The sequence below is a fragment of the Ammospiza nelsoni genome, chromosome 3 (genome assembly GCF_027579445.1).
Source record: "Ammospiza nelsoni isolate bAmmNel1 chromosome 3, bAmmNel1.pri, whole genome shotgun sequence".
Lineage (NCBI taxonomy): Eukaryota > Metazoa > Chordata > Aves > Passeriformes > Passerellidae > Ammospiza > Ammospiza nelsoni.
In genome coordinates, this window is record NC_080635.1 from 48,116,470 (window position 1) to 48,142,574 (window position 26,105).

Below are 26,105 nucleotides of genomic sequence, written 5' to 3' on the forward strand. Positions count from 1 at the left end.
GGCTTTTGTTTGTTTATTTGTTTCTTAAGAACAAACAAACAGGACATACAATTAAGAGCACAGCAATGACATTGGACTGCCTGCCTTGGGATGCTGACCTTTCTACTCCTCACTCCTTTGTGGTTCATCTTTAAGGTTTAGTTTTATTGAGGGTATGAAACACAAGTTTCCATTTCCTGGTAGAGTAATTTAAAAGAGGAGAACCTGGAAAATAGAATCCTCAAATCAATCCTTAAAATGAGAATCTTTAAATCAACACCAGTTATGGTAGTCATAAACATGATAGCTATAAAAGCTTTTTTTAAAAAGTGGTCTTTTCCTAAAAAGGAAAACGATAACTTATGATATATGCACTTTAGATATTATTTGTAGGCTGTGGGCATGGCTGACTTGAAAAGAAAGGATGACTTAAAACCTTAGAACACTCCAGACATTCTGCCTTCATTTTTAGATTCTCTCATTGCTTAGATTCCAACTTGTTTTTGTTTTGTTTACAAAATGATCACATTGTTTCATAAAAAACTGCCTAGTAACAACTTGGCTGTGAGACTGAAAAATAAATAAATAAGTTTAAAAAGCAAACCAAACCAGAAGAATCATTGCCCAAGGACTTCAAATTCAAACGAGAAATGTTTAGCTCAGGGACTTGTATTTTCAATTTCTTTCCTAGTGTAAGTATACAGCAGTGGGCTACCTAAAAGTGTATTTTTAATATATGGAAGACCATCTGTGCCTCATGGCCTATATAAAATGAGTGGGGAAATTTTAAGTTGAGGTTCCAAATATGCAGAATATAAATCACACAAATGGCACTGAAACTCAAACCAAAACTCTTTCCCAAAAAAATTTGGGAAAGACAGGGCTTGAAAACAGAATAATCTTTACATGTCTCAAAAGCTGCTCATTTCAGATTAGTAGAGAGGTCCTTTGGCAAAAAAAGTATGAGTGAACACATATCCTATCTCTAGACGTATCTGATACTTTTCTTTGTTTGTTTTTCCCTTTTGTCAATTACAGCCCAAAGTCCTTCACACCAGAGTTAGCCTCAGTTTCATTCTTGTCCATCAAAAAAAAAGGTCAGGCTGAGTTTTGTTCTAACATGTACTTTCATTTCTGCAGATGATCCTGTTTCCTTGAAGGCAAGCAGTTTCACAGCTTCTGTTAAAGTCAATGGGGACAAAAATCAGGAGCAAGGGCAAAAGTCTTGAGAATTATCTACAGTGATTGAATAGAAATCCTTGTAGATAATTACTGAAGTTAGCAGAAATTTGGTTCAAATCCTACCAGAACATCAGAGAGAGGCAACCAAGCTGTTGGCTCAAAGTGCAAAGATGGCTTAGGAAAATAACTTTAGAGAAAAGGTGCCAAGGCATTCCATTAGGGCAGAAATACTGAATCATGTTCAGTCCTCAAGAGATACACACAGCTTTTAGTAATTCAACACAAGCGCAAACCACTATCAGAAGATTTAAGAGAAATTCATTATCCTTCTGAGATTTGACCATGGTAAATGAGAGTTTTGAGGGGCTTATGCTATAGGTACCCTGGACAAAAGCCTTAAAAGAAGGGAAAGTTCAAGCTATAAATACTAATGAGGAAAGATCAGACATCTTTCAGCTGGCTAAACAATCAGTTCAGGAGAGTCAGGATCCTTCCTTCTCTATTCTTTGCACATTTTTGATATATCAGAACAGAGTGTAAGGCAACATTAGTTCCCCTCTGCTCCAATGTAACTAAAGATGGGCATATTTTTTTGAACACAAACAACAAAATCTTTCTCTGCCACCAAATATGTTAAACATCTCATAAAATGACATTGCATTCCTTTTTTCATTGAGGAAGGAGGAGCTAACTGGCTGCTGCAGTTAGCAGGAAATTCCATTGACAATAAAATAAATAAATCAACCAATCATCTCAAAAGCCTATGATTCAATTATATGGGTTACAAAGAGCTTGAATTTGACAGTCAAATGTGTTCTTCTGTAAGATTTATCTGTGAACTTCCAATTAGAGAACTGAAGTGGAATAAACTAGTCAGTGAAAATGAAGATATCTGGAAGGAAAAAATAATTAATTCAGTATGGCATAACACAAAGACTGTCTGGTGCCCATAAAAACAACAGAAGTTAAACAGCTCAGAAGGAAAAAAAAAAAGGGAGGAAAGCTGCCTTACTGTTTATGGATCTGACAAAAGCCACAAACTCTGGGCTGTGAGTTTGCAAATGCAGAGACAGAAGTGTTTGAAGGCAGCAGGCAGCTAGGATTTAGCCAGTTCCTCATCTAGAATGTATCAACAAGGGCTAGAAAAGCCTGAGAAATTCTACTGATGAATCAACAACTTCCCTCTAAATGACCTAAAAGCTATTTTCTGTGGGTTTTGACACGAGGGGGATTTTTGCCTGGGACAACTTGTGTTTCAAAAGCTCAGTGACAAAGGGGTGAGATTTAAAAAGAAAAAAGAGATATTATGCAATAAGACTGTTGAAGTCTATGACAACAGATTTTGAAGATTTCAAATGCAAGTTAAAGATTCTTTGCACACAGAACAGAGCATCACAAGGTCAGTGATACATTTGCTATTAAGGAAATTGCCAGGTAAATCAGGATATTTCAGTACTGCAATGAAAGAATTTAAATATTAAATGACACTAGGCAGGTATATCACAATGACAGGTACTTACATTACAATTGGAAGACCCATCAAGTGTCGAGTAAGAGCCATCAGGCCATTCTGTAACATCTACAGCACTCGATTGCCTGTGCTGGGCTTCATACTCTTTCAGCTGAAATTTGAAAAGACAGAAAGAACATTTTCCAGGGACAAGAAGAGATCAATCTTCATTAAAATACCAAGAGTTAATGCAATTTCATTCTTTCCCCCTGTATCATTGTGGATCTGGGAAAATCTGAATTTTTCCACTGCACATCTCACTTATCCAAAATAAATTGTCCAACAATGGGAAACAAAAAAAATGAGTTGCTGGGGTTTTTTTCTTAGAAGGAAATGACCTGTAAATACTGAAATTTGATGACCTATTGTTGGTAAAACATAAATTATATGTCCCCATCTTAGAGGCAGAGTTTACAGTGGACAGACTAAATCACAATGACCTGCCAATTTCCTTCATAAAGAAAATGATCTGCATTAAAGACTAGGAACCATTCTTTGTAAGGAAAAAAAAAAAGAAATCTCTCCCATTGTCCAATAAAAGGCTTCAGACAAAACCATTACTAGAGGAGTCAAAGTGTTGTAAGGATAAGAACTGATATTTTAAAAAACAAGGCTGTTGCTAGTAGCTCAGACCACTAGAGGGAAACTCTACCAGTCCATAGATGAACTATCAGATTAGGTACAACCCTTTCACCCCACAAAACTTTAACAGCAGAGAAGAAGAACTATTCCCAATATTCCAACCCAGTAATTTTAAAATCTTGCATTTTTCAGTATATGATTTCCAGCTAAGCAATATTTTATTCAGACAATAACATAAATTTATATTCTACAATAATCTATTTCACAATGTAGTATGTCAGTAAAGATATTTATCTGACTGCCAACCAATCTAAATGATGTTTTCTCCAATGGAGCCCATACAGAACATCCTGTGTTCCATCACAGTATTTTACACAAAGGTTGTGTTGAAACTTAAATCTTCCTTTGGTTCCTGAGCAATTAAAACCTTGGCCCTATTGCTGCACAAATGCAGTAATACTTTATAGTTCTTTTTCTTGTGGGTTATTAACATTTAGAATTTGTAAAGAAACACTTGTGACAGCCACCCCACTTATAAAAAATATCTGTGTTTTTCATCTGACATAATGACATATGTAAAAAATGGGTGAAGATGTTTTCTTGAGTGTTATATAAGCAAAAAAAAAAATCTCCTTTTTGGCTAAGAAATAGGCATAAAAATTTTAGCTTAAAGGAAAATAGTAAGAAATATATATGTTCTCTATTGAGTAAGGCAAGTTCAGCAAAACCTGAAGCATTTCTGTTGGTACTTAAACCTATGAACATAATAAGTAAGAGCTAGTACAAGTCAGAGAGATTCTTCTCCCTCACTTTAGGCAGCTGCAATGAAAAAGTCTGCACTTAATCTTTTCTCTGATTAGTGCTTTTATTGTTAATGGAGAGAAGCAATGCTTTTAGGACTCCATTTACCACGTACTGGCTATCAATTTCTGGTTGAGTGAAATCTCACTCAATAAACAAATCTCACTCAATAAACAATGGAATTCCTACCTAATTTATGCTACCTATTGCAATGGGGCAAACAGGCAGGCCTTCTCCACCTTCTCCTATGTTTTGTGAATGAAATAAAACTCCAGATTGATACATCCTACGCTCTAAAACGTGTTTGTCAAGGAGACTGAAGCATGCACATATCATACCCTAGCAAGTGCTTCCTCAATGGTGATCATCTTCTCTTTCACCATCATCATCAGCTGGATCCGTTCCTCATCACTCATTGTGATCTCGCTGGCCACATAACCGACATCTTCTCCTGCACAAAAAAAGCACAAATATTTTAAGCACATGTAAGAATTCATACACAGGGCAGGGTACATTGAAACTGGATTTTACCCAGTGCTCTAAAATCTTGTTGTCACGTGGATCTGGCAGGCCAGAAACACACCCTCCCTACAGCAGGCTGATGGTATGTTTTCAATAGACTGACTGATTCCGAAGTAACCGAGCAATAAAAGGAAGCAATTTAGAACTACAAAACAAAGTCTACTTTGATACTGAAAGCAAGGACGAAAAGGAGAAATAAAAACTGACCGTCATCACGTGGCTATTGACCCTGAAAGACAAGAATTAAAGGAGGAGGTGCTAATGCTGGAAAAGTCAAGCACTCAGCCCTGAGGATTACTGGAATCAGCTGCCAGAACTTGCCTGTTCAGGAATGTTGAGCTGGGCGCTTGCAGCTCTCTGCTGTGGACTGGCCACTGCTTGTGATCTATCCAGACTAGCTAATCACCCACTAATCTGGCACATGGTATCAGATGTACTGCACCCTCAGCTACTTCACCTGCTATGTGCTTGGCATGCCAGCACAGACATTTAGAACTTGCCTTGAGAACCAGCAAGGACCCACACTTAACTGCAAGTGTGTCCCTTCTGGACCTACTGAATGGGCTTTTGTCATCTTTCACAATCTACCTGAACAGAGAGACATGGGGAAGCATCTGTTTGCAACATAAGAAGCTAACTGATACACATGGGGAAACAGAAATTTTCTGTGGAAAGAGAAACACTCAATGCAATCCTCAGCTGCATCTTATGCAGGAGAACCAGAGAAAGACACCTGACAGTTTAAGTGGAATCAAGCCTACATTTGCACTGGTCTCCAGAGACACTTTTATTGCTCCTTCTCGTAGTGTCTTCTGCTATGACAGGCTGGATTCAAGCCTAAAGCAAGCAGGTCAAAGTAACGAAATGCCAAAGAAAGGAGAAATATCCTTCTAATTTAAGCAGAACAGTATTCCTCTTACCAAGTCAGGACTAGGGGGGAAAAAAAAGGCATCTTCTTTAGATTCATCTATCACTTATATATTAACTGCACCACTTCACATGTGTGCCATCACTGGCAGTAAGGACCAAAGGCAGCCCAGCTTCCTGTCTGCAGTCTCAAGGATTTGACTTGTCATTCTGAGCACTGCCACAATGAACCAAACCTGTGACACTTCCAGAGCCAGAGACCCCAGCTGCCACACTATCACAAATGCATTTTATCCCTTTGTGATGCTGGCTCCTTATGTTTTATATGGATAGCATGTGCACTACTGAAAAAACTTTACCTTTTGAAGTCTGCCTCATTAGTCCTTTCTGGTTCTTTCGGAAATTCTGCCAAAAAAACTTATTTTTCTTTTTCCAGTCTGCTTTCCCTAAAAGGAAAGTGGAGTGGGAGGATGAGGGGGAAGGGAAAAACAATTTTAGAAAGAAACATTAGTTAGTAAATTCTAGAGACACTTTCAAACATTACATTCCATTTTTAAATCAGAAACAAGAATAAAAAACCCTCCATTTTTCTGGTTTTCTTGATTTATCCCATACTAGAACTAAGTTGATGTAGCTATTTCAGGGCAATGCCCATTCTTTTATAATTGCCAATGCTATAGAGGATGGAGATAAGCCAGTAACTTACATATTTTGAATTATAAATATAAAATATTTTACATCAATTTGGATGTCTTTTGAGTTGTTAATGTCAAGTCTGGAGGTGTTTTTGAAGTATTTTGTTGGTTTGTTCTCTTTAACTGAATCACAATTATGCAGCCTAAGCCACAACCCAGGTAAGTGATTTTCTAGTGTATCTGTGCATATCTATCAAGAATAATTAACATATATATACATGCATACACACACATGTTCTGCTACTTGGCATGAGATCATCAGCTACACCTGACCCTTGCTCTCTGTATGCCTGGACTGTACAGGGCTGGGTCTCTATGTCCACAAGCACTGGATTTCCATATGGATTGATGACCTCAAACTAAATAATTTGGTCTAGAAAGACAAATGGGACCTAGCTCAAAGTAGGGCATATATATCTGTTTTCTGTTGAATTAACCAGGGCACATGCTATAAAGTTTATGCCACCTACAAATGAACATACTGTGCCTGATCTGGCAGAAATGCTACTGACAAAGAGCTATTAGTATTTAAGATCTCGCCCTGGATGACCTAGAGCTGAGCTTCTGACTCTCTGAAATACTGCTTAAGTTTAGACTGTGTGGACATGTCCCTAGAATAGCATTAAAAGGAAACAAAAAAGAAAAACCTCCTAAATTTATTTTTCTTTTCCAATAAGCAATTTCAGAAACAAAGAAAGAAACTCTGGCATGATACAAACAAAAATAACAAAGAACCTCCATTATTTACTGGTGGTGGTAATTTTTGGAATACAAAAGGAGAGGCTAGCTGTGATCTAACATGCAAACATTTTCAGTTCAATATAACAAGTCAAAAGATGCATATTTATCACATGATAATGCTGGCTGGGCAGTTTCAGTGATCGCTGAGACACTCAGCATCAAACTGAAAGCTGCTGAGACTAGCCCTCCACACGCACAAATGTTGCTGACTTCTGCCAGCTCTTCACATCCCAGCAGAAGCAAAACTCAAAAGCTGTTTAAGAATTCCATAGGAGTATCAAATAAAATGAAATATACTGACCTACAGAGCCTTCTTCTGAACTTGATTTATGAATGGAAAGCCTAGGACACAAAAGAGAAATGGACTTATTGATGCAGGCTTTTCACATTTCAGGGGAGTTGTCTGGTTACAGTAAATTATAGTTTCCAAACAATATATCATGAGCTGCTTTCTCTTCCCTTTTCTCCCCAACACAGCAAGTTGGAAATGAAAACTGAACCTACTGGTCTGACCACAGTAACTGAGTTTCCTTCTGAAATCAGCCTTTTGTGACCAGCATAGAAAAATATATACTGACAGAAACCAACAGTTAAGGCAAAGGAGTCCAAGGATTCCTCAGAAAAACAATTATTCACATAGTTTCCCCGCTTGCATTTGTAAAACAGTAATTTTGCTGCCTTAGAAACTGTAGAACTGGGACACTGCACTTGTTTAGCTGTACATCAATTTTCAGTTCTATTTGGTTTTTATCTGACAATCTGTGTAAGTATGTGCTCATTACACCTCCAGAAGCCACCATGTGGAAGACAGCAGTAGAGATTTAAAGACAAGGTGGAGAAAGTTTGTCCAGACCGTATGAAGTGCAACCATAACTGACTGGAGACTACAGCTTCTCCCAAATCCCTTCTGCGTGTGCTTTCTCACCAGGGTACGCTCCCTTCCTCGAAAGCTAGCTGGAGAGACTTAGCCAAGGCCAGTACATGGGCTTTACAAACAACTCACTAAAATAGCAAATATATCTTTTGTTCTTGGTCTTTATGTTCACTGAACCAGTTTTCCACAATGGATTCCAATTCAGTGCCAACAGTTCATTGTGGGATCTCTGATGAGACAACATCACCCCGCTTCACTGCCTTTTTATTCTGTCTGCATAAATGGAGCTAACAGAAATTACCAAACCTTGCATTATTCTTTGAAGCCTTCCTGTGGGAATTGCCATTTAACCACGCTGCAGCAAAGCAGTGAACAACTTCTGCAAACATCAAGGGCTTTGCTGGAGGCTCCATGTGCAAAGCATCACTGCAGTGTCTTTGCTGCGGGCTCAGCCCCGTGACACACCAATGTCCCATTGTGTGGTGGCTGTGCTGCAGCCAGGCACGATGGAAACACACACACCACAGCGTACCAAGCAGACCTCAAGCCAAATCATTCCCTGAATGAGGCCATATAATAACACACACACGACACACTCTTGTTGCTGTCCATGCACACTGTCTGCACGGGCTCCCTGAGCTCTCTCAGACCCCCGGCAGAGGGCAATAAAGAGTTTCTGATCAATTCACTAAACCACTTGAAGGGAAATTACAGTTCAAGCCAGGTCGGTGTTTAGAAGAAACACGCAATTACTGGCCAACATCTTATAAGCAGGAAACACATCAATTTGCAAAGGTATCATTAAAGGGGAAACGAGACAATACAAAGTTTCAGGGTGATTCAGTAATTCATCTAGACAAGGAGGGTCTGGCATAGTGAAGCTCTGAAATACTCAGACTGCTCAGAAATTTAATCCACCACAAACTGCAAACTAATTAAGGCAAACAAACGTCAAATTTTTAGTGCACCACGAGAAGGGAGACATTTAGTGTCTTCCTTGCTGGTGTTTACTCTTGAAGGGGAAAAGTCAATAATATACCAGCAGATGCTTAATTTTTAAGAAGCCTGGTGAAAGGTGAAAAATACAAACCCCATACTTTCGGGATGAAAATTTCCAGCAAAAGCCCTTCAACAGCACCAGGAATTAATCCAGACACTTCAAAGTAAAGTTGTCAGCAAGTATTTTTCTAAATAAAGGTAAATCAGATTAAAAAATTATGTGGAGTTGGAGATTTTTCTTTTTATGAAAGCCAAGCTCTGTTGGAACTGACAGAATTAATCTGCTACATTTTTTGCAGATGAGCATGGACTCCACCCATCAAGCAGTTATTCTATTTATTTTAAATTAATTTAGTATCCATGAATTGTACCAAATCACTATCCTCAGAAAATGAAATCTGTTAATGATAAGAACTCTGCGTCACTAGTGAAATCACCCTTAAAGTGGAAAGGCAGTCTCTTGTGTTCTGTGGCCTCCAAATCCATTTTTATCCTTTTCTTCTCTTGCACAGTTGCCAAGAACGATGCAAGTAAGCAGCAGGTGTAGCGGCAACATTTGTGATGTGGACATCTGTTCAGTAAGAGTTAGCCTGAGGCCACCAACTCATCATAAACTGGCCTCCAAAGAAGGGGAAGGGCAGTAGGAGCGAACATCTGACACGCCCGAACCAGAGGGGGCAAGGAGGAAAGCAGGATCCACAGCAAGCAGACCACCTTCTCATTTATAACTGATTTAAGAACTATGCTGAGTTTCATCAGAGGATGCAAATTCCAATTATCATTTCATGCATTCCTTCAAGAGGAAATCTTCCATGCCTGGGCTGACCTTGAAAATGCTAGCAGCTGCTCTGAAGAGATGGAAATGCCAACAAAACTTACCACATAGTGCCTGATAAGGCACTTGCGTTTCAGCTCCACCTGACAATTCCAATGCTTAAAAATCCTCAGTGAAGTCAATCAAGCATTTTACTTGCTAGATGTCTGGTGAAAAATTCCAGACTACCTTGGTGTCGCTGTATGTTTGATTTGTAAATTACACTCCCTTACTCTGTTAAATCTGCAGCGCTTCTGTGAACGTGCCCTGAAAGTGATTTGTGTTCTTCCATTCATAGACTGATAACTTGTACTGAAAGTTAATGATGCAGTGACACTTGGCAGAAGTTTCAGCACTGTGTGTCTGAAAGGGAGCCAAGTGCCATTACTCCACCATGGAGGCCTTCATTTTTGTTGTGGTCTGATGTACAACTTCATTAGCAAACTTTCACATGAAATGCACTCTGTCACTGCATAAAGCAGAAGAAATGTATGGGTATATGTTCACACAATGAAGAACAAAACAAGATTTACAGCTAGAGGGAAGGAGTATTTTCTTATCAAGCCATAATCTCTGGAAGCGGGCAAGAGATGGGGTCAAAGCTTTAATTCATTAATCTCACAAACCCAAAACCATCTCTAGGCCAGTACTTTGTGCCTCTTCAAGCCAAAGTGCTGAAATAAACAAGTGAGAAAAAACCTCACAAAATCCAAAACAGAAATTGAGCTACTTTTTAGAGTACTCAAATATTACTGCCTTAGAGAGTTGATGGGTTTGAGCAGAACTTAGCAAACTACATCAGGCCACTAAGTGATCAGTGACACAAAATTTAGTAGCAACAGCTGGAGCAGAGAACCTGAACCAGGAACTTGTTGACTAGAAGGACTGGCTTAACAGAAATGAGTTTACATTCAACATTAAAGTGTTCAAGTACACAAGACAGACACAAAAGTCAGTCTTTCAAATGCTGGAGGTCTGCAAATGACAGAGTACCTGGGGATATCAGGTAGAAGAGGATGACTGAGAAAAAAACCTACATATTATTCCTAAAAGGCGTAAGGATGGAAAATTCCAATGGTAGTAGGAAGACTATGAAGAACTATATATGGGAATGGCTGTACAACCATCATTATTCCTGCTCAAGAAAGATAAATTCAAACTAGATATGGTATAGAGAAAGCTGTTAGAATAGCTAGGGAACTGGACAGCTGATCTTACAAAAGAAAGCTACGAAGTTTTGCCTGTCAAATTGGAAAGCTGCAAGAAGATTAACTTACTGCCTATTAATAAATCAGGCACAGAAACAAACAGACACATGCTGGAAAAAATTAGAAAAAAGAAGCTAACATTTCCTAACTATTTGGACAAACTTCCAACAGTAGGCAGAGAAAGGGAGAACAACTTAAAAAACTTATTTAACTGCTTTTACAGAAGGCTGCTTGAAAGATAAGACACCAGACCAGACATTTTAAACAGACCAGACGAAACATCATCATAGGGATTGCCTCTGGAGGGCACTTTTGGTTCTTGTTTTGCAGCCTGGGGGCTCTGTAAGAGCAATGTCAAAGCCTGACATCTAAAATGGTCTCTGAACTACCTTTCCATGAAATTGCTGCAGTGGGGATAACACTGTTACACCTAAGCAATACCTTTGAAACCTGGAGGTGGTCTCCAAAATTTGGTGTGCAAGGAAGACCAAATGCACACATTTGGTCACAAGCCAGCCAAGCCTGTCTGATTATTAAGACTGGTTTTAACTAGGCTACAGCTTTCCAGTTAATACTTTACTGATTCTGATCTCAGACAGAAAAACACTGGGGCTAATCTTTCATAGAGAGTGGTTGATATTACAAGAGACACAGTCATACGTGCCCCAGGAATGTGCTGGTACTCCACAGAACTGGGAACAGAAACAAATGACACCATGCGCTGCTTTCATGAATGTGCCTGTTGATTTTTGAAATCTCATCATTCCCAAAACAGAACAAATATGGGAAGTGAGAATGATGGGCATTTGTATTTTAAATGCAGATGTGCTTTAACAAATGTCCGTGTCTCATTTATGGGCCATAAAATCCACAGGTGCACAGCAGCGTATGATGATGAAACCACTGCTGTTACCATCTTCAATAAACTGACAGTGCCCCTCTCATTCCCTACCAATGATTACTTATAGTACTCTTTGGAAAATTGTATAGATGGGAATTTTAGTATATGAAATTTATTCATATTCAGAGTGGTGAATAAACCAGTGCAAAAGCCCATGCTGGCTCTGCTGCAAAGCCATTTGGTTATCCGTGTGCATTAGAAATGGCCCACTTACATAATTAGTATGAAAAACTGACAGACTTGTAACTGCTCCTGACTGAATACAAGGTAATTTATCTAACTGGAGCTGGCACAGGGAAGAAAATGGGCCTTTGGTATTTTTATCAAATTTGCATGAACCTGAAGAGAAAGGAGGCCTGCAAGGTTCTGACCTTGCTGGCACCAGTGTGAGAAAGGGATGGAAAGCAAAGAGGTTTCATTCAATTATCTTCTCATTAGGTTTCCATAGCAATGGCTCTTTAAGCAGGTCAAAACTTTCTCAGTGGAAACAAACACTGAGCTGCTTGTGGGCCATGCGTGTGTATGCGTACCCTGTAGCATGGAAGTCACCACACTGGTCCCGTGGGCTTGGTCTGCGGACAGGCAGCAGGCTGACAGGGGTACACCATGTATTTAATAACAGAATACTTGCTCCCAGCCAGGGGGCAGATAATTGCCAGCTAAAAACTCTTCGAGAGCAAAGAGCAGGGCCCAACGCTGCAGGCAATGCTTCCCCTCCTACCCATGTATAGCTCACTCTGTGCCATCTCAGCTTGCTGTGACAAGTCAGACTTTCTCGTGAAATGTGCCCTTCATACTTCCTTGTACAAAATTACCAGGCTTGAAATCTTCTTCCAGCTGCTCAAAGGCACACTGGTTTGCCTCCTCACGTGTCCCAGGCAGCATTTTGGCTGGCCTCGCACTCCCATTGTGTGGGTTATTGTGGGAGTTTCCTGCCCTACTTCTCTCGAGGAGGCTGTTTAAAGGCAGCATGAATAATTTGCCTTTGACTAAATCAGGCCTCAAACAAGTGAAAACAGGGCCATACACATTCAGTGATTTTTTTCAATTCCTGCAAGGACAGGGTACAAAAAAAATATATCTTAAGTTAAAACATCTCAAGTAAAAACCCTCTTCTTTTTCTTCCAATATTCTTTTCCATTTTAAAACTATGCAAAAGAAATAATTTATTCTCTTGGCAATTAAGAGCAGCCTTTATCTACCTCAGTTTGGGGGATTTGTTTTTTGCTTTGTTATTCTCAGCTTCTGCCCTCTCTCAGCCGTACATCCTCTTTCAGACCTGCACTCCTCTTTTTTTGGAGATGAGCTTACAAATACCTGCCAGAATTAATCTGGGCAGTCTGAGAAGCTGCCAGAATCTACATTGATAGAATTTAAACCCCCCCCCATCCATGACCTGGAGGGATGATTTAATAACCTCCTCCATTCAATTCTTGACCTGCAGTTTGGATGCTGCAGGGAAAGAAGACTAGGGAATCAAGCGTTAAAAGCTACTGGCAAAGGCCAGTAGATGAATGTACCACCAAAGGGGGCAGAACTGAGGCTTGGATGAACCTTTCTGCAGCTTTCACTAAAAATCATTGTGGAAAATAGGAACACTGAAATGCAGGCTCTATCCCAGCCTTAGGTTGATACAGAGTTCCAGTTTATGCCACGGGATGCTGGAATGGCCGTACCACAGCATATTCATTGCAAAAAAATTCTTAAAGACCGATTCAGTCAATCGTGTCTCCTGCAATGACAATAGATTCAATGCAGATAGGAGCCACTTGTGCTGTGGCCTCACTGTTTGCCTGCTAAGAACCCCAGAGAAAGCCATAATGCCCGAGGAGCCTGCAGCCCGTGCTGAGACATTCCCAACAAGGCACCAGAGATCTGGCCAAGCTGCATGAGTGGCAGGCATGAGTGGCTCAGTATATCCTGCACACACACAGGGTGACAGCCATCGCCCTCTGGAGCAGCTGAAGGAGGAGCTGAGGTGCAGCTGCCAGAGGCACAGCAGCTCCCGCATGCCGGGGGAATGCAAAGCCCCTGAGAGATGCTGCCCTGTGTCACCTGCACCCCACACATGCCTGCTTTTCTCCTTCTGCCTGACATGTGTGCTTCTGGCCAGTTCCCTGCTCTGGCAGAGTCTCAGATTTAGGTCTTGAGTAGCACAGGGTCAAGAATGTTTGAACTGTACTGAGCCACAGCCTGAGGAGTACAGCAGGATGAATTGTGGCACTTGATATGAAGGGTGACAGTTTACTGGTCAGGAGTGCACTTGATTGGTACAGTTCAAGGAAGTGCAGTAGATCAGCATAGAAGGCAACAATTCATAACATCCACTGCCACACAAAGGTGGTGGAAACGACTGAAACATCAGAAACAAGACACAACTGTTACCTCACACATTATTTTCATCCTTTCTTTCTCTAGCAGAAATATTAGAAAAGAGAAATATTAAGGGACTTAGAAAAATATTAGTCTGTAGGAATGTCTGTACCTCGTCCTATTTGTATGCAGTGCTCCTGAGTCTCTCACCCACTTCCTTTTCTTTCCCAGCAGATCTCAGATACAACATATCTGAAACACAGCCCAAAGGCTGATGGAGCAAACAGTGACAGCAAACAGATCTATTTCCAAAGAGGGAAAACACACAACTTCCTTTCTGCAACATCCCCCCAGTTCTTCTAAAAACAGGATGAGAGTCAGGATGCAGAAGCCTGAGTTCAGGGGACTGGGTTTAACCTGGATTTCCTGGCAAACATGCAGAGCTCATCAGTCTGTCATGTAGACTTGAATGCTCAAAAATGGGAACAGGCTAAAAGTTGGGTTACATTGTTTAAATGCTCTGTTTACAATTATGAGAAAACTCTGCTCAGTCCCCTATCTGAGTAAACATCCTTGGGGTGTTGCCAATCTCTTCGAAATAATAGGAATTGTATATACAATACATCCCCAGATGAACAAGGTATGGGGTCAGAGAAGTAGCAGTAATTGCTAAAGAACACATTTACTGCATGTTTTCTACACTAATGATTCTTCCAGCAAAAGCAGAAGTCAATGTGTCTTTTTAGAAGCACCTGTGATTCTGGGGAGATTTTTGTTTAAAATTTAAAATATCACTGTTAAAGATGCTGTTGCTACTTTACTGAAGGCACACTGAGAAACAGCAAAGTTACACTAGCACCACAATTGTCAGCAAGACCACAGTTTAAAAGATGGAAATCTTGGAAAAGGCAGAGGAAAGTGAAATTTATTATTCAGAGAAGAAAGCTACACCTCATTCCGTGCTCTGCATTAGTTGCTGAATATGACATAACTTAGAAACCTGGCAAACTGTTTCAATTTACAGAAGGAACTCCAGTAAGGCCAAAAAATCAGAGCAGTTGTGAAGCAAAGCTTGAACAAACATGACTTTGTTTTCTGTTGTTTATGGCCAGCTTTTCAGGCCACATAAGTACCCTTGCTGTTATTCACATAAATCTCAGAGGGCTTTCCCTCTGAGTGAAGATTTTTCTTTCTTTGTCAGAACCAGTCAAACAAAAGGCATATTTGGTAGGGCACATATAACACTGAGTAGGTTGACATATGCAGTCTTTTTTGGTAGCTTCATCTAATTAACAGGAACACTGTTGCTATCAACAGTGGAAGGTAGTACTGCCCCAAATGACTTAGGGGGTGGGGGGGTGGTGACAATGACTCACAGTGACAAACACTTCTGCCTCCAGGCTCATTTAATCCCTCTTGCCTGCCTACAAGCTCTGCTGCTGCTTGTCTGTGTTAGAGCACATCACTAGACAGATGCTTGTTGAGCAACTTGCTGGACTGAGGGCACTGACTAATTCTGCACTGACTTTACACCACACTGGGCAGCAGGGTTAGTAAGACTCAAGGCAAGACTGAACATCCACTTCTTGTCCACACAAACAGGATTTTTTCCTACCACAGACCACCAAGGTTAATCTGTTTTCAGTGTGGCGTACAGTGGAGCCTGTTGGGCTCTCTCTTCCAGCTGAGCAGCACAGAAAAGGAAAACCAAACCAGGTTAAAGCAAACATTGCTCTTCCCAGGCTCCCTCAAAGCTTCTTTCTGTCTGGAATGTCTAAACTCTGGCAAATTAAACAACCATCCAGATGTGTTATTTTAAAACTTTAGACGTTGGTAGCATTAAGCTGTAGGGTGTGCAGGCAGCAGTGCTGGGTGAGGGTGCTACTGAGAGTGACTGTATTCCAGCCAGACACCTTCTCTCTCCTTATTTTACTATATATTTTTCCTTGGGACTGCCCTTATTTTCTAAATCAACCTGCTCAGAACACCAGACCAGAAACAACTAATTTCACCCTAGGAAAACATTTGGATTTTCAATATGTAGAATTATAACTGTTCTTGGATAAGGTCTTACTTGTGGAAGAGTATTCAAAAAACCACTTTTCCCAGCTCCTGAAAGTCTGTATGTCAAGTTTTGAACACATTTTTCCTTTCGTCCCCCAAATCTTTTGTGAATAGGAGAAACCAGTGTACCTCTGCATCAAGTTTCATATTTGGCAAATTAGTCTTCTTACAACAAAGGAAGTTTTGTAGAAAGTTTACCACACATCTTTCATGCAGCATGAGATTGACATAAAAACTGTGTCCCCAAAGGAACAAGCTTCCATGTTTAGCAGCATGCCCACATGGAAAATTCAGATGAAAGCCATATAATGAACACCACAAAAATCCCTGGGGCCTACACAACATCCTTCCCTGAGAAATATTAAATTCAGCATGTTAGTAGCAAATACAGGTGTATTGATACAGGATGGGCTTGAAGTGGTCATTTTCCTGCAGATCAATTTTATGAAGCTTTCCTGCCTGGAAGGGGCAATTTCTGTGAGAATTCAAGTCTTCCAGGCTAGAGGGGTGAAGCCAACACTGATCTGTCAGGCTGTCACAAATAGGCACAGACTTGTATAATTTCAGGTTTCAATAATTTGTACAGTATTGAGTAGAGACAATTTATTACTTTCAACACCTTGTCCAATTATCCTGTGTCACATGGCCTTGCTTCTTATTGTGCAAGTATCTGGCACAACCTGTCCTGCACCAGTTTCATATGTATGATCAGGTTAATCACATACACCCTTCTACAAATCCTCAAGCGGCACATTTTCATTCTTAAAAGGTCCATGAAAATCACATGTCCCTTTCATCTGAACTAAGATAATATAATTTCCTTTCAGTGAGATAAATGGACAGTCTCAGAGGAGTCACTCAGGAGATTTTTTGCTGATACTGTCTTCTCACCCAGTTATTTGTGGTAGAACATCTGCATAGAGACACAACTTAGGAAGCTGGCTAAAACTGCTAAGTGGAGGTTTTTCTGAGTTGTGTGCTGTTCTCCTGCAAGAGCTTCATCTCTTTATTATCTGAGGTGGGATTATGATATTTACCCATGGGTAAAGTGCTTTGAGGCTGAGAGAGAAGTTGTATGATTATAGGCTAACCTTGCAGGTCTGCTTCCCAGATTACAGCTCCCACCTACTTGGCACTTCTGGTTTCATTATAATGTTGGACAGCCACATATCCTTCAAAGATTCTTTTCCATATATGAGAAGTCTTTCCTAAGACTTCTAGGCCTTCTCTTTTACCAGCATGCAATATGGGGACAGTGATGATACCCGAGGTAATTCACCTTATCTGTCTTAGGCTGCTTTGAAAATGAGCATCTACCTCAAGCAAACCATCTCTGCTTTTCTCTCTGCGTGATGAAGCAAGAGAAGGCACCTCTAAAAGGCAAGATATCATGTTCTAAACCTTTATCATGAATCAGCTTCCAGACAAGCCCAAAGGAAGCCCCTAAGCAGTTGTTCACTATCATACAACTGACTTCTATATGGTCAGTGCCCAGCAAAGTCCCATACACCACATCCACCAAAGATTGCTCTGGGACTGACAGTCCTTGTACTGAAGTAGCAAAAGCAAGAAACCTTCCTATTACTGCCCAGTGATGAATCACTTGAGAATATTCAAATGTGGGACTGTAAAACCATACAAAAGCACATCCCATCACAAATGGACTCCATGTAGTCCCTCTGAACTCGTCCAGCTGGCACTATCCCATGAAAGTGCAGGCAATTGGACACAGAGTGTCAGTTGTCTTCATGCACCACTGCATGTTACCCTCAGCAGCAGGGATCCAAGATCTTGGGATCAAAGGAAGGAGGCACAGAAAACAAGCACACACATTGCAGCAGGAAGTGACAGTAAACAGAAACCCTCTCAGTGCTCATAGAGAGGTTTTCATTCAGGACGCTAAAATTAAAGCTCCTTTTAACTTGGTTTTAAGTACTTTTATGCCCTTGGCACCTTCTTCAAAAGCACAGTTACAAACTCAGGAGTTCACAGGAAAAGGAACACGATGGAAGTCTGTAACTGTCCCTTCCCCTCACCTATCTTTTTTTGGCTGCATTTAAGTCTAGTCAAAGAGAGTAATTTTTAAAGCAGGTGTAATTTGCAGAGAATGTGAAATCACTGATGTTCCTCAGCAATGACTAGCAGTCATCTTAGTATATGCACACCCCAAGAGCTCACAGAAAAAAGAAACAGTAACCCTCCCTTGACATAAAAACCCAAAATAATAGAAGGCCAAAAGTGAGGAAGAGGAGGAGCAGTTTCCAAAACAGGTTTCATTTGCGGCGTCTGGATCTGAACTCTAGTAAGTACAATCTAAAATTAAATTACTCCAAGGAGAAAGAAAACATACCAAATTCCCCCTCCCTCCTTTCTCACTTCCTGTGCCTTCACTTACTTTCTTTCAGTGTCAGGTGTTGATGCAGTGCTGCTGAGACCAAGTGATTCCTGCAAGAGAAGACATGCAGCATTGAGAGTAGGCACTAGAGAAGCTTTTACCCAATTTTGGCAGAATATCAAATCAAAGAACAAACAAACAAAAGTTAATGATCAAAATCAAAGTGCTTACCTCAATCTGGGATCGCAGCTGTAGAGATGTGGGGCTGGTATCAGGTTTCTCCTAAAATACAACAAATATCAACTTAAGGAAATATCCAAACACCAGAAAGAAGAAATATGAAGGGGAGAAAAAGGAAAAAGACAGTAGCAGAATCAAGAACTATTTCAAAACAGTTCATACAGGAAATATTAACTACTTTAAAAAGAACTGCTTTCAGGATAAGTTCTGAAATAATCCACTAAAACAGCTAATTTCATACTTATCACTGCAGAATACAGAAAGTAAAGCTGCCCGACAGAAGTCATTCAAAACAAAATAGAAAGAGGGGCATTTTATTTTCACTAGATCATCACCACAATTTGTTAGATAAGTTCAAGTGCAATTTCCAAGAAATTACCTTCAGGAAAAATTTGGCATTAGGAGAAAATTCTCTGAGGAAAAAATACTGAGAGGATGCAGATACCTTCCATCAAGACCAGCTTCTCACATAGAAACATGTCAACAGTATGGAGTTCAAACCACTTTTCTACAAACACCTAGGATTCAACCATCTACTCCAATGAGAACTCCAGAGAACTCAATTACCCAGGCTCCCTTTGCAGTTGATGGGGAGACACAGAAACTCCTACAGAACAACTTGCCTGACTGGTTTCAGCTACCTCAAGTTAGATGAGGGTTTCCCACTGGTGGTATCTAATTGAAGACTGCAAGCCAGCTGCTTAAAAGGCACACACTATTAACATGTCTAGCTGAAATTAGTGGGAAAACTCCAGTTAGAATGGAGGAAGATAATACAGTCATCAGTACTGAGAACTACACTTTGTTGTGTTGATCTTCATGTGAAATCATGGGGTAAACTACTTATTCCTACTTTATTCTCAGCCAGCCTTAGCCTTTGTGAAGTTATTGCAAAGTGAATTCCATAACTTACTCATCACAGCTGGCTAAGCAGTGGTGCACACGCTTCAAAAAATTAAAAAAAGGACATGGATTTGTTTCTCAGTGCTGAAGGACTTCTTGTTCATGCATTCCTCAGCCTACATGTAAAAAGCTTATCTCTGTGGAATTGTACTTCCTATTCCCGTTGTTTACACAAAGGGTGACAAAACATTCTTGGGATTTAATTAAAAAAAAAAAAAGAAAATCAGACAATTTTCTGGAAATGCAGCCTTTTAATGCTAAACAGGAACTTACTGCTGACAGCCATGAGGTGGTGTTGGACTAACCCACTCAGGAAGTCTGCAGATCTGGAGCAGAAAGGAGCCTGCTCTGCCATCACACAACAGAGTCAGCTTGCGCTGCTGGCCACAGGAGCCAGGGAGGGCACAGGATGGCCCATGGCCACGTCCTTGCTCGTGTGCAAGGCTGACACCAGGTCACTGCCCTGCTGGGGGATTTTGCCTGACCATGCACTGTCTGCACATCTGTTTTTGCTGATTGTGTAGCACAAAAAGGGAAATGAAGTCCTTGGGTGAAAGTGGACATGAAAAGGCGATCACGTTCACTTACTGACAGATCCAACAGGACTCCTCTAGTCAAGCAGAAGCTGGACTAAGGCCAGGGGAATTCCAGAGATGTTCACAGATAAGAGAAATGAAAATGGCTACTTGGCACCAGGCATCCCTCTCTTTCTCCCTTAGTTCTGTCAAAAGGAACCTGACTAAATTTTGTACCTGGAAAAGGCTGCAGGCACATGGCTGAGAATCTTCCTCAGACACTCTCCAAGCCCTACCTAGTTCTTTGCAAGGAGGGAGAGAAAGAAGAGCTCCACTATCCAAACACTTGCCATTCATGAGCACCTCATCTGTCCATAAAATGCTGCACTGAGGAGAAAAGGAACATTTTATCAGTTTTATGTTACAGTTTCAGTATGCCAAGTCAGGAGAACCCACCATGTCCCCAACAAGGCCTTTAGATCCCAAGTTCCTGATGATTTATCTGCTGTCTCTAAAAGCTACTTTGCTTCAAGTGGTTTGTTTTTTTATTTTTAAAATATAATAGTTTTGTGTAAATTTGTGTAAATGCTTGAGCAGATGCTCATGAAGCCTGAGACTACAATTACATGAAAAGTTCCTACTCAGCTGAACAGTCAGCTGCATCCCATGTAACTAAATCCTAAAAAACCTGACTTATTTACTTTCTTTTTTTTTTTTTTTTCATTTGCTATCAAGCTCATCCTGTTAGAACAGGACCTGTTTTATAGGAACAAGATGACTGTAGAGGGCAGAAGCAAGGACAACTTTCCCTCCTCCAGAGCACAACTTCGCAATGCTGGAATGCAAAACACCTGATAGTCCTACACTGTTATGATTAATATTCCTACCTGCCTTTCCAGCAGAATGGTATTTTTTTCTATTGCTATTTACACAAGAAACAAAAGGAAAATACTTGGGGAAATAGTACTCTCAACTAAACTTCTGGCTTAGATCTGTATCAGAGGTCATAGAACTTTCATCAGCTTTGAGCAATTCTATTTATTTTGGTTAAAATCCATTAAACCTCATATTAAACCTCACTTTAAAATCCACAGGTTGTGCTGACTTTAATCCATCAGGATCAGGGCCCTTTTTTACCAAAGGCTAATTTTAGAAGGTTGAACAAATGTTGTACTGTTGGCATGTTCTCCAGCACACAATACAATCTTTTCAGAAAATATTTTTAAAGGTTAGTTTCATTGAAGTACATCTTTCATCCTTCTGAGCCAAAACTTAAAAATGAAACCAAGGATAGCATGGGCTTATGGAAACAGGGGCTACAGCTACATCCCCAGCCTGCATTTCCAGAGCTCTTGTCTAGACAAAGCAGGCATCAGAGCAATAGGTACCTTCTGTGCAAGCAGCCTTCCTGCCCCAGATAACTGCCCTCTACATGTGCCCATAAAGCTTGTCTGAAATGTACCATAAAATTCACATCACCTACACACTACACAGTGCTGAAGAAACCCAATGATCTGAGAAAGTATCTGATCAAGTGCACATTCCTTAAGCTACACTATTAAATCCAGTGTTTCCCAAATTGACTGATTTCTAGCAAGGCTTCTGGATTTAAGGGGCCCTAGGCAGGACACCTATCCTGTACTCAGAAACTGTTGGTGCATATTGAACTTGTCCAATACACTATTAAAACCAGCAACTAAGATCTGAGGATTGTGGAGAAACTGAGATGTCCATAAATTGTATCCAATCCCTGGGGAACACATTAGATGGAAAGTGCACAGTGGCTTAGCACCAGTTTGTCCAGCTCCCCTGCAGGTCCAAGGTCAGCACAGCACAGAATCTCAAATACTGATAATAAACCCAGGAGGAAGTTTTAAAAATCAGTAATGCTAATATCCTGTAGAATAAGCCCACTGAATTTAAAGTAGGGATTCTTCTATCAAGTCACCTACACCTGACCTAAAACATTCTCAGGTTGCAGAGGAATTTTGTTCTCTCACCTTCTGTTCTCCCATTTCTTAGTCCTGATAGGAGTCCTATATCTTTCCTTTTGCCTCCTTTATCCAAAGCCACCATCATCCAGAGGATGGGTGCAGGACAAGGTCCTGAGGCCCTGGTAGAAGCTCTGATCCAGCAGCTGGTAGAAGGGATGAATTTCAGGTGTCGCACTGCCCAGGAATTGCCTGGGATTACCAACGCTTCCACACTGTGGGTGCCACAGAGAGCAACTGCAGAGCCACACTGGTAACCTTGGGAGCTCTGGTGCAGAAGTTCAAATTGGAGAAATGCTTTTTACAAATCTCTTTTTTTGGAAGAAAACGTAGTGGGTAAGCTTAACAAGCAGGATTTGTAGCTTATGCTTCAAACCTTTAGTTGTTTGCCTTAGGGACCAAGAAAGAAGCTTCCTTTGCAGGTAGCTTTTTCTGCCTACTTTGTGAATGAATTTATGTGATCATTTGCATACATTTTCTTTTCAAATTGCTGAAGGTTTCTAAATATTGTGATTTTGGTTTTATATACTACTTTCTTCATAAAAATCTTATAAACAGTTTTGCAACCATTTATGAGCTAAGTCTGAAAAAGCAACTGTGAAGGAAGTACAAAGCACAAAATACATGGGAAAGAAGCTGAAAAACCATTTCCTGACTGGAATGGCAGATTTTGAATTCATGAGGGACTTTTTCTTCCATGACAACTTCAGTTCACTTGTTCTGTATGTAACGTAACATGTAAAAGGTGTATCACAGCCTATCTGAAGGCATTGCTGTTCTGCTCCTGAAATACACAAACATAGCAGACAAGAGCACCTAAAAGGAAATTTAGTTATCCAGTATATGGCACATCTAGGGGGAATGTGCATATTTTAATTACTTAAACATTAAGCCCCATCTATGCTCCACACAACTTAGTTTAGGAAATTGTATTCATTGAATTAATCCCTTCTAATTAAAAATTCATAAACCTGTTCACAATTTCTGCCACAGGAGCAGTATCCATTTGAATCATAAATTTAAGCACTCCTCTGCAGATCCCAAGACAGAATTAATCTCACTGTGCAGACAGAAAGTGTGCAAAGTGAGACTCAGATGAGTGCTGGGAAAATACAGTGACATAATCAGTAAAAAGTAGATGACTAAAAAGCTTATAGATGTATAAATAATTTTATGAAACCATTTCAGCGGGTGTAAATAAGGTATATAGAGCAGAAAACTTCTGTTAGAGAATTCTGCCAATCCATCCCCAAACGTTTTCTCTCTTTGCTCTGAACATGCATTGCATGCTCTAGTCTATCTTCTAAAATGATTAAATGAAGATGCATCTGAAAGACAGCAGAGCACTGAAGGCTTGTATGAGTTTGATTTACTTTGAAAGCAGTAATTCTGCCTGGAGTCCTCCACCACACTGTATTTCAGCCTCTGCAGAGGTGCTGGGGAAGAAGGAGGGAAGCCCCTGTAAAGAGACAGCGCAGGTATGCAGCTATGTAATGGAAATTGCCTACAAGTCACTAGATATGAGCCACAAGTCAGAATAAAAAAAAAAAATTAAGATCTGTTCCTGTGTCAACCACCTCAGCAAGTGTTTGAGGGAGCTAACAATCCAGTCAGTTTCCAGTGGTACAGATTAGTTAAAGTCTCATTTTGAGTTTCAAACCACAACCTCTGGACCATCCCCTTAGCTGTTTCAGCAAAGAAAGATTTTTCTGCACCATTGCTCTTGCACATTAGAGCCTGAGTTGACACATGCTAAATGATAACATCCTGCAGCAGCAAAACTCTGGATCAAGGAAATGAATTAAACAGAAGGGGTGGCTAAAAGAAAAAAAAAAAAAAGAAAAGAAATTTCACACAATAAATACTTCTAAGCATGAAACAAAAGTCCAAGTGTCTCAATGCCTCATAGAAAAGTGCAGACATAAGGTAAACACTTAGCTAAACTACTGATGAAATGCAGCTTCAGAGAGAACACTGATAGAGTACTCACATGTCTGCTTTTAGTATTGGAAAGGGAAGAAATATCCTGCCTCTCAGCTTGATGTAAACACCAGAATCTATCAAACCTAACACATCTCAGGGCAAACATTGGACCCTCTCTCTCCCATTTGCCAACAATGAAAGCAGAAGGATTTTTTTTCACCCATCTCAAATACTCCGCATTTAACACTAAGGCTGGGAGCCACAGGGCCAAAAAACATCTCACAATGATTTTGAAAAACATAATTCATTAGCAATTATAGAGAAACTGCAGCTTTTGTAAAGCCATGTAACAATAAAAAGTGAGGCAGTGCTAAGACATAAATTCACTTGTAACTAACAGAAGCAGAGTCCAGAAAAATTATGGCATAAACACAAAAAAAAAACCTCAATAGAAATGGGCTTCAGAGAAAGGAAAGTCGATATGGGAACACAGCATTCTGCAGCAGAGAAATCAAATACCTTCTGATCAATTTTCCAAACACGATGGAGCGAGGCCAGAACTATGGCAGCTATCTTTGTGCTAAAACCATATTAATATAAAAGCCAATATGTGATTGAGACACAGCAGGCCTTTGATTGATGCATTTTACACTTGTTACTCAAACGGTACAATACTCAAGTGCTGGTAGGAACTGCCTCTGTACTAGAGCTCTTGCTGGTATAAAAAGATGAGTAAGACCTGCCAGCTCTGCCTAGAAGTCCTTACATTAGTCAGCACTGATTTTTATTATACACGTGAGGCTAAAAAGAACTTCTGTGAAATAATGTTGGAAAACAGTGAAAGACATGGGTTTCCAGGGAGGACTTTAAGATAGAGTGGTTTTGGCATCAGGAAGAGCTGTAATGTTTCAGTGGAATGAAAAAACCCTAAGCAGACCACATTAAGAATGGTTAAATGTGAAGCCAGAGGACTCAGGATGTGACACAGACAAGGGAGGCATGAGGTAAAGCCCAACTGGATACTGCCCAAATAGGGCCCTTCTTGTTCAAGAGCTGACACTGGGCCTGGGGAAGAGCCACCACTTCCCCCACTGAGAGCATTTTGTCCTGTGGGAAAAGCACAACAAAAGGAAGAGAGAAAATAAATAAATAAACAAGCAAATAACAGTTTGCTACAGGGTACTTTGGGGTAGGAACAGTCTGGTCAGATTCCTTGCCCAGATGCCGGTTCTCTGGCAAGGACAGCTAATGGCAGTGTGCTGTACCTTGGCCTCAACCACCTCCTGAACCAATACCCACAACTAATGAGGAAAGCAGCACCTCCCTGAGCCACACGTCCCTATCACCACCACCCTGCAGCCTGCTTTCTGTAACTGTGGGGCTAGGAATTTGGAGTGGTTCTGAAGTGAAGCACTCACTGATAAGATGAGAAAACAAGCATGAGGAGCTCCTTGCCATGAAAGCCATGGCTGAATATGGCAAACCTCTTTCTGAATACCAGTGGTCCTGATTTCTGTGCTCTTCAAGTTCAAGCCACCTATTCCTTAGGGCCAATGATGTTGCCCATTTCTCTAAAAAAACACTTTTCAGATCCTACTAATTCTTCATTTTCACGTACACAAAGCTGTAGTATATTTCTATTAAGATTATTTGCAGTTTTCTCAATTTCTCTTCAGTGTTTCCCTGAACAACAAAAAATGTATTTTCTTTTTGAAAAGAGGAAAGAAAAAGGAAAGCTCAGACTTAGAACAATGCTTCCAGGAAAACTTCTACAGCCATGCTATAAATCCTTTCAGACACATCATGGAAACAGAGGCTAACACAGGTTCACTGTCATTTCTATTGATACTATACTTGTGTGCCTACATGCCAATATCCATATCTCAAACACATGGAATTTCAGATGATCTACACTGCAAATGAATGGAAGCTTTTGTGCTGAATTAATCAATATGCTCAAGGCTCAGGGATTCTTCTAATATGGGCTGTTACCCAAATACTGATGACTTTTTGCAAGTATAACCCCATTCACATCATCACTATGATAGCTAACATTTAAAAACCATATGTTGCTTTTACTTTATGTTTTATCAAACAATAATTTACCAAGAAAATCAGAAACTAAGTCAACTTTGAGTTACTTAAA

At 40.3% G+C, this 26,105-nt stretch overlaps 1 protein-coding gene across 4 annotated transcripts in view; it reads right to left on the bottom strand.

The window, feature by feature from the left end:
- The window catches only part of SASH1 (SAM and SH3 domain containing 1), a 184,952-nt gene that overhangs the window by 38,178 nt on the left and 120,669 nt on the right, over positions 1 to 26,105 (bottom strand). For 3 of the 4 annotated variants that reach the window (XM_059467217.1, XM_059467218.1, XM_059467215.1), the window contains exons 3-8: positions 18,619 to 18,669; positions 18,448 to 18,497; positions 7,181 to 7,221; positions 5,803 to 5,889; positions 4,393 to 4,505; positions 2,682 to 2,783 (exon numbers count right to left, since the gene is read on the bottom strand). In XM_059467217.1, coding sequence (XP_059323200.1) covers positions 2,682 to 2,783; positions 4,393 to 4,505; positions 5,803 to 5,889; positions 7,181 to 7,221; positions 18,448 to 18,497; positions 18,619 to 18,669 — 444 coding nt within the window. The remainder of the gene's footprint in view (positions 1 to 2,681; positions 2,784 to 4,392; positions 4,506 to 5,802; positions 5,890 to 7,180; positions 7,222 to 18,447; positions 18,498 to 18,618; positions 18,670 to 26,105) is intronic. The other variant, XM_059467216.1, reaches the window with a different exon arrangement.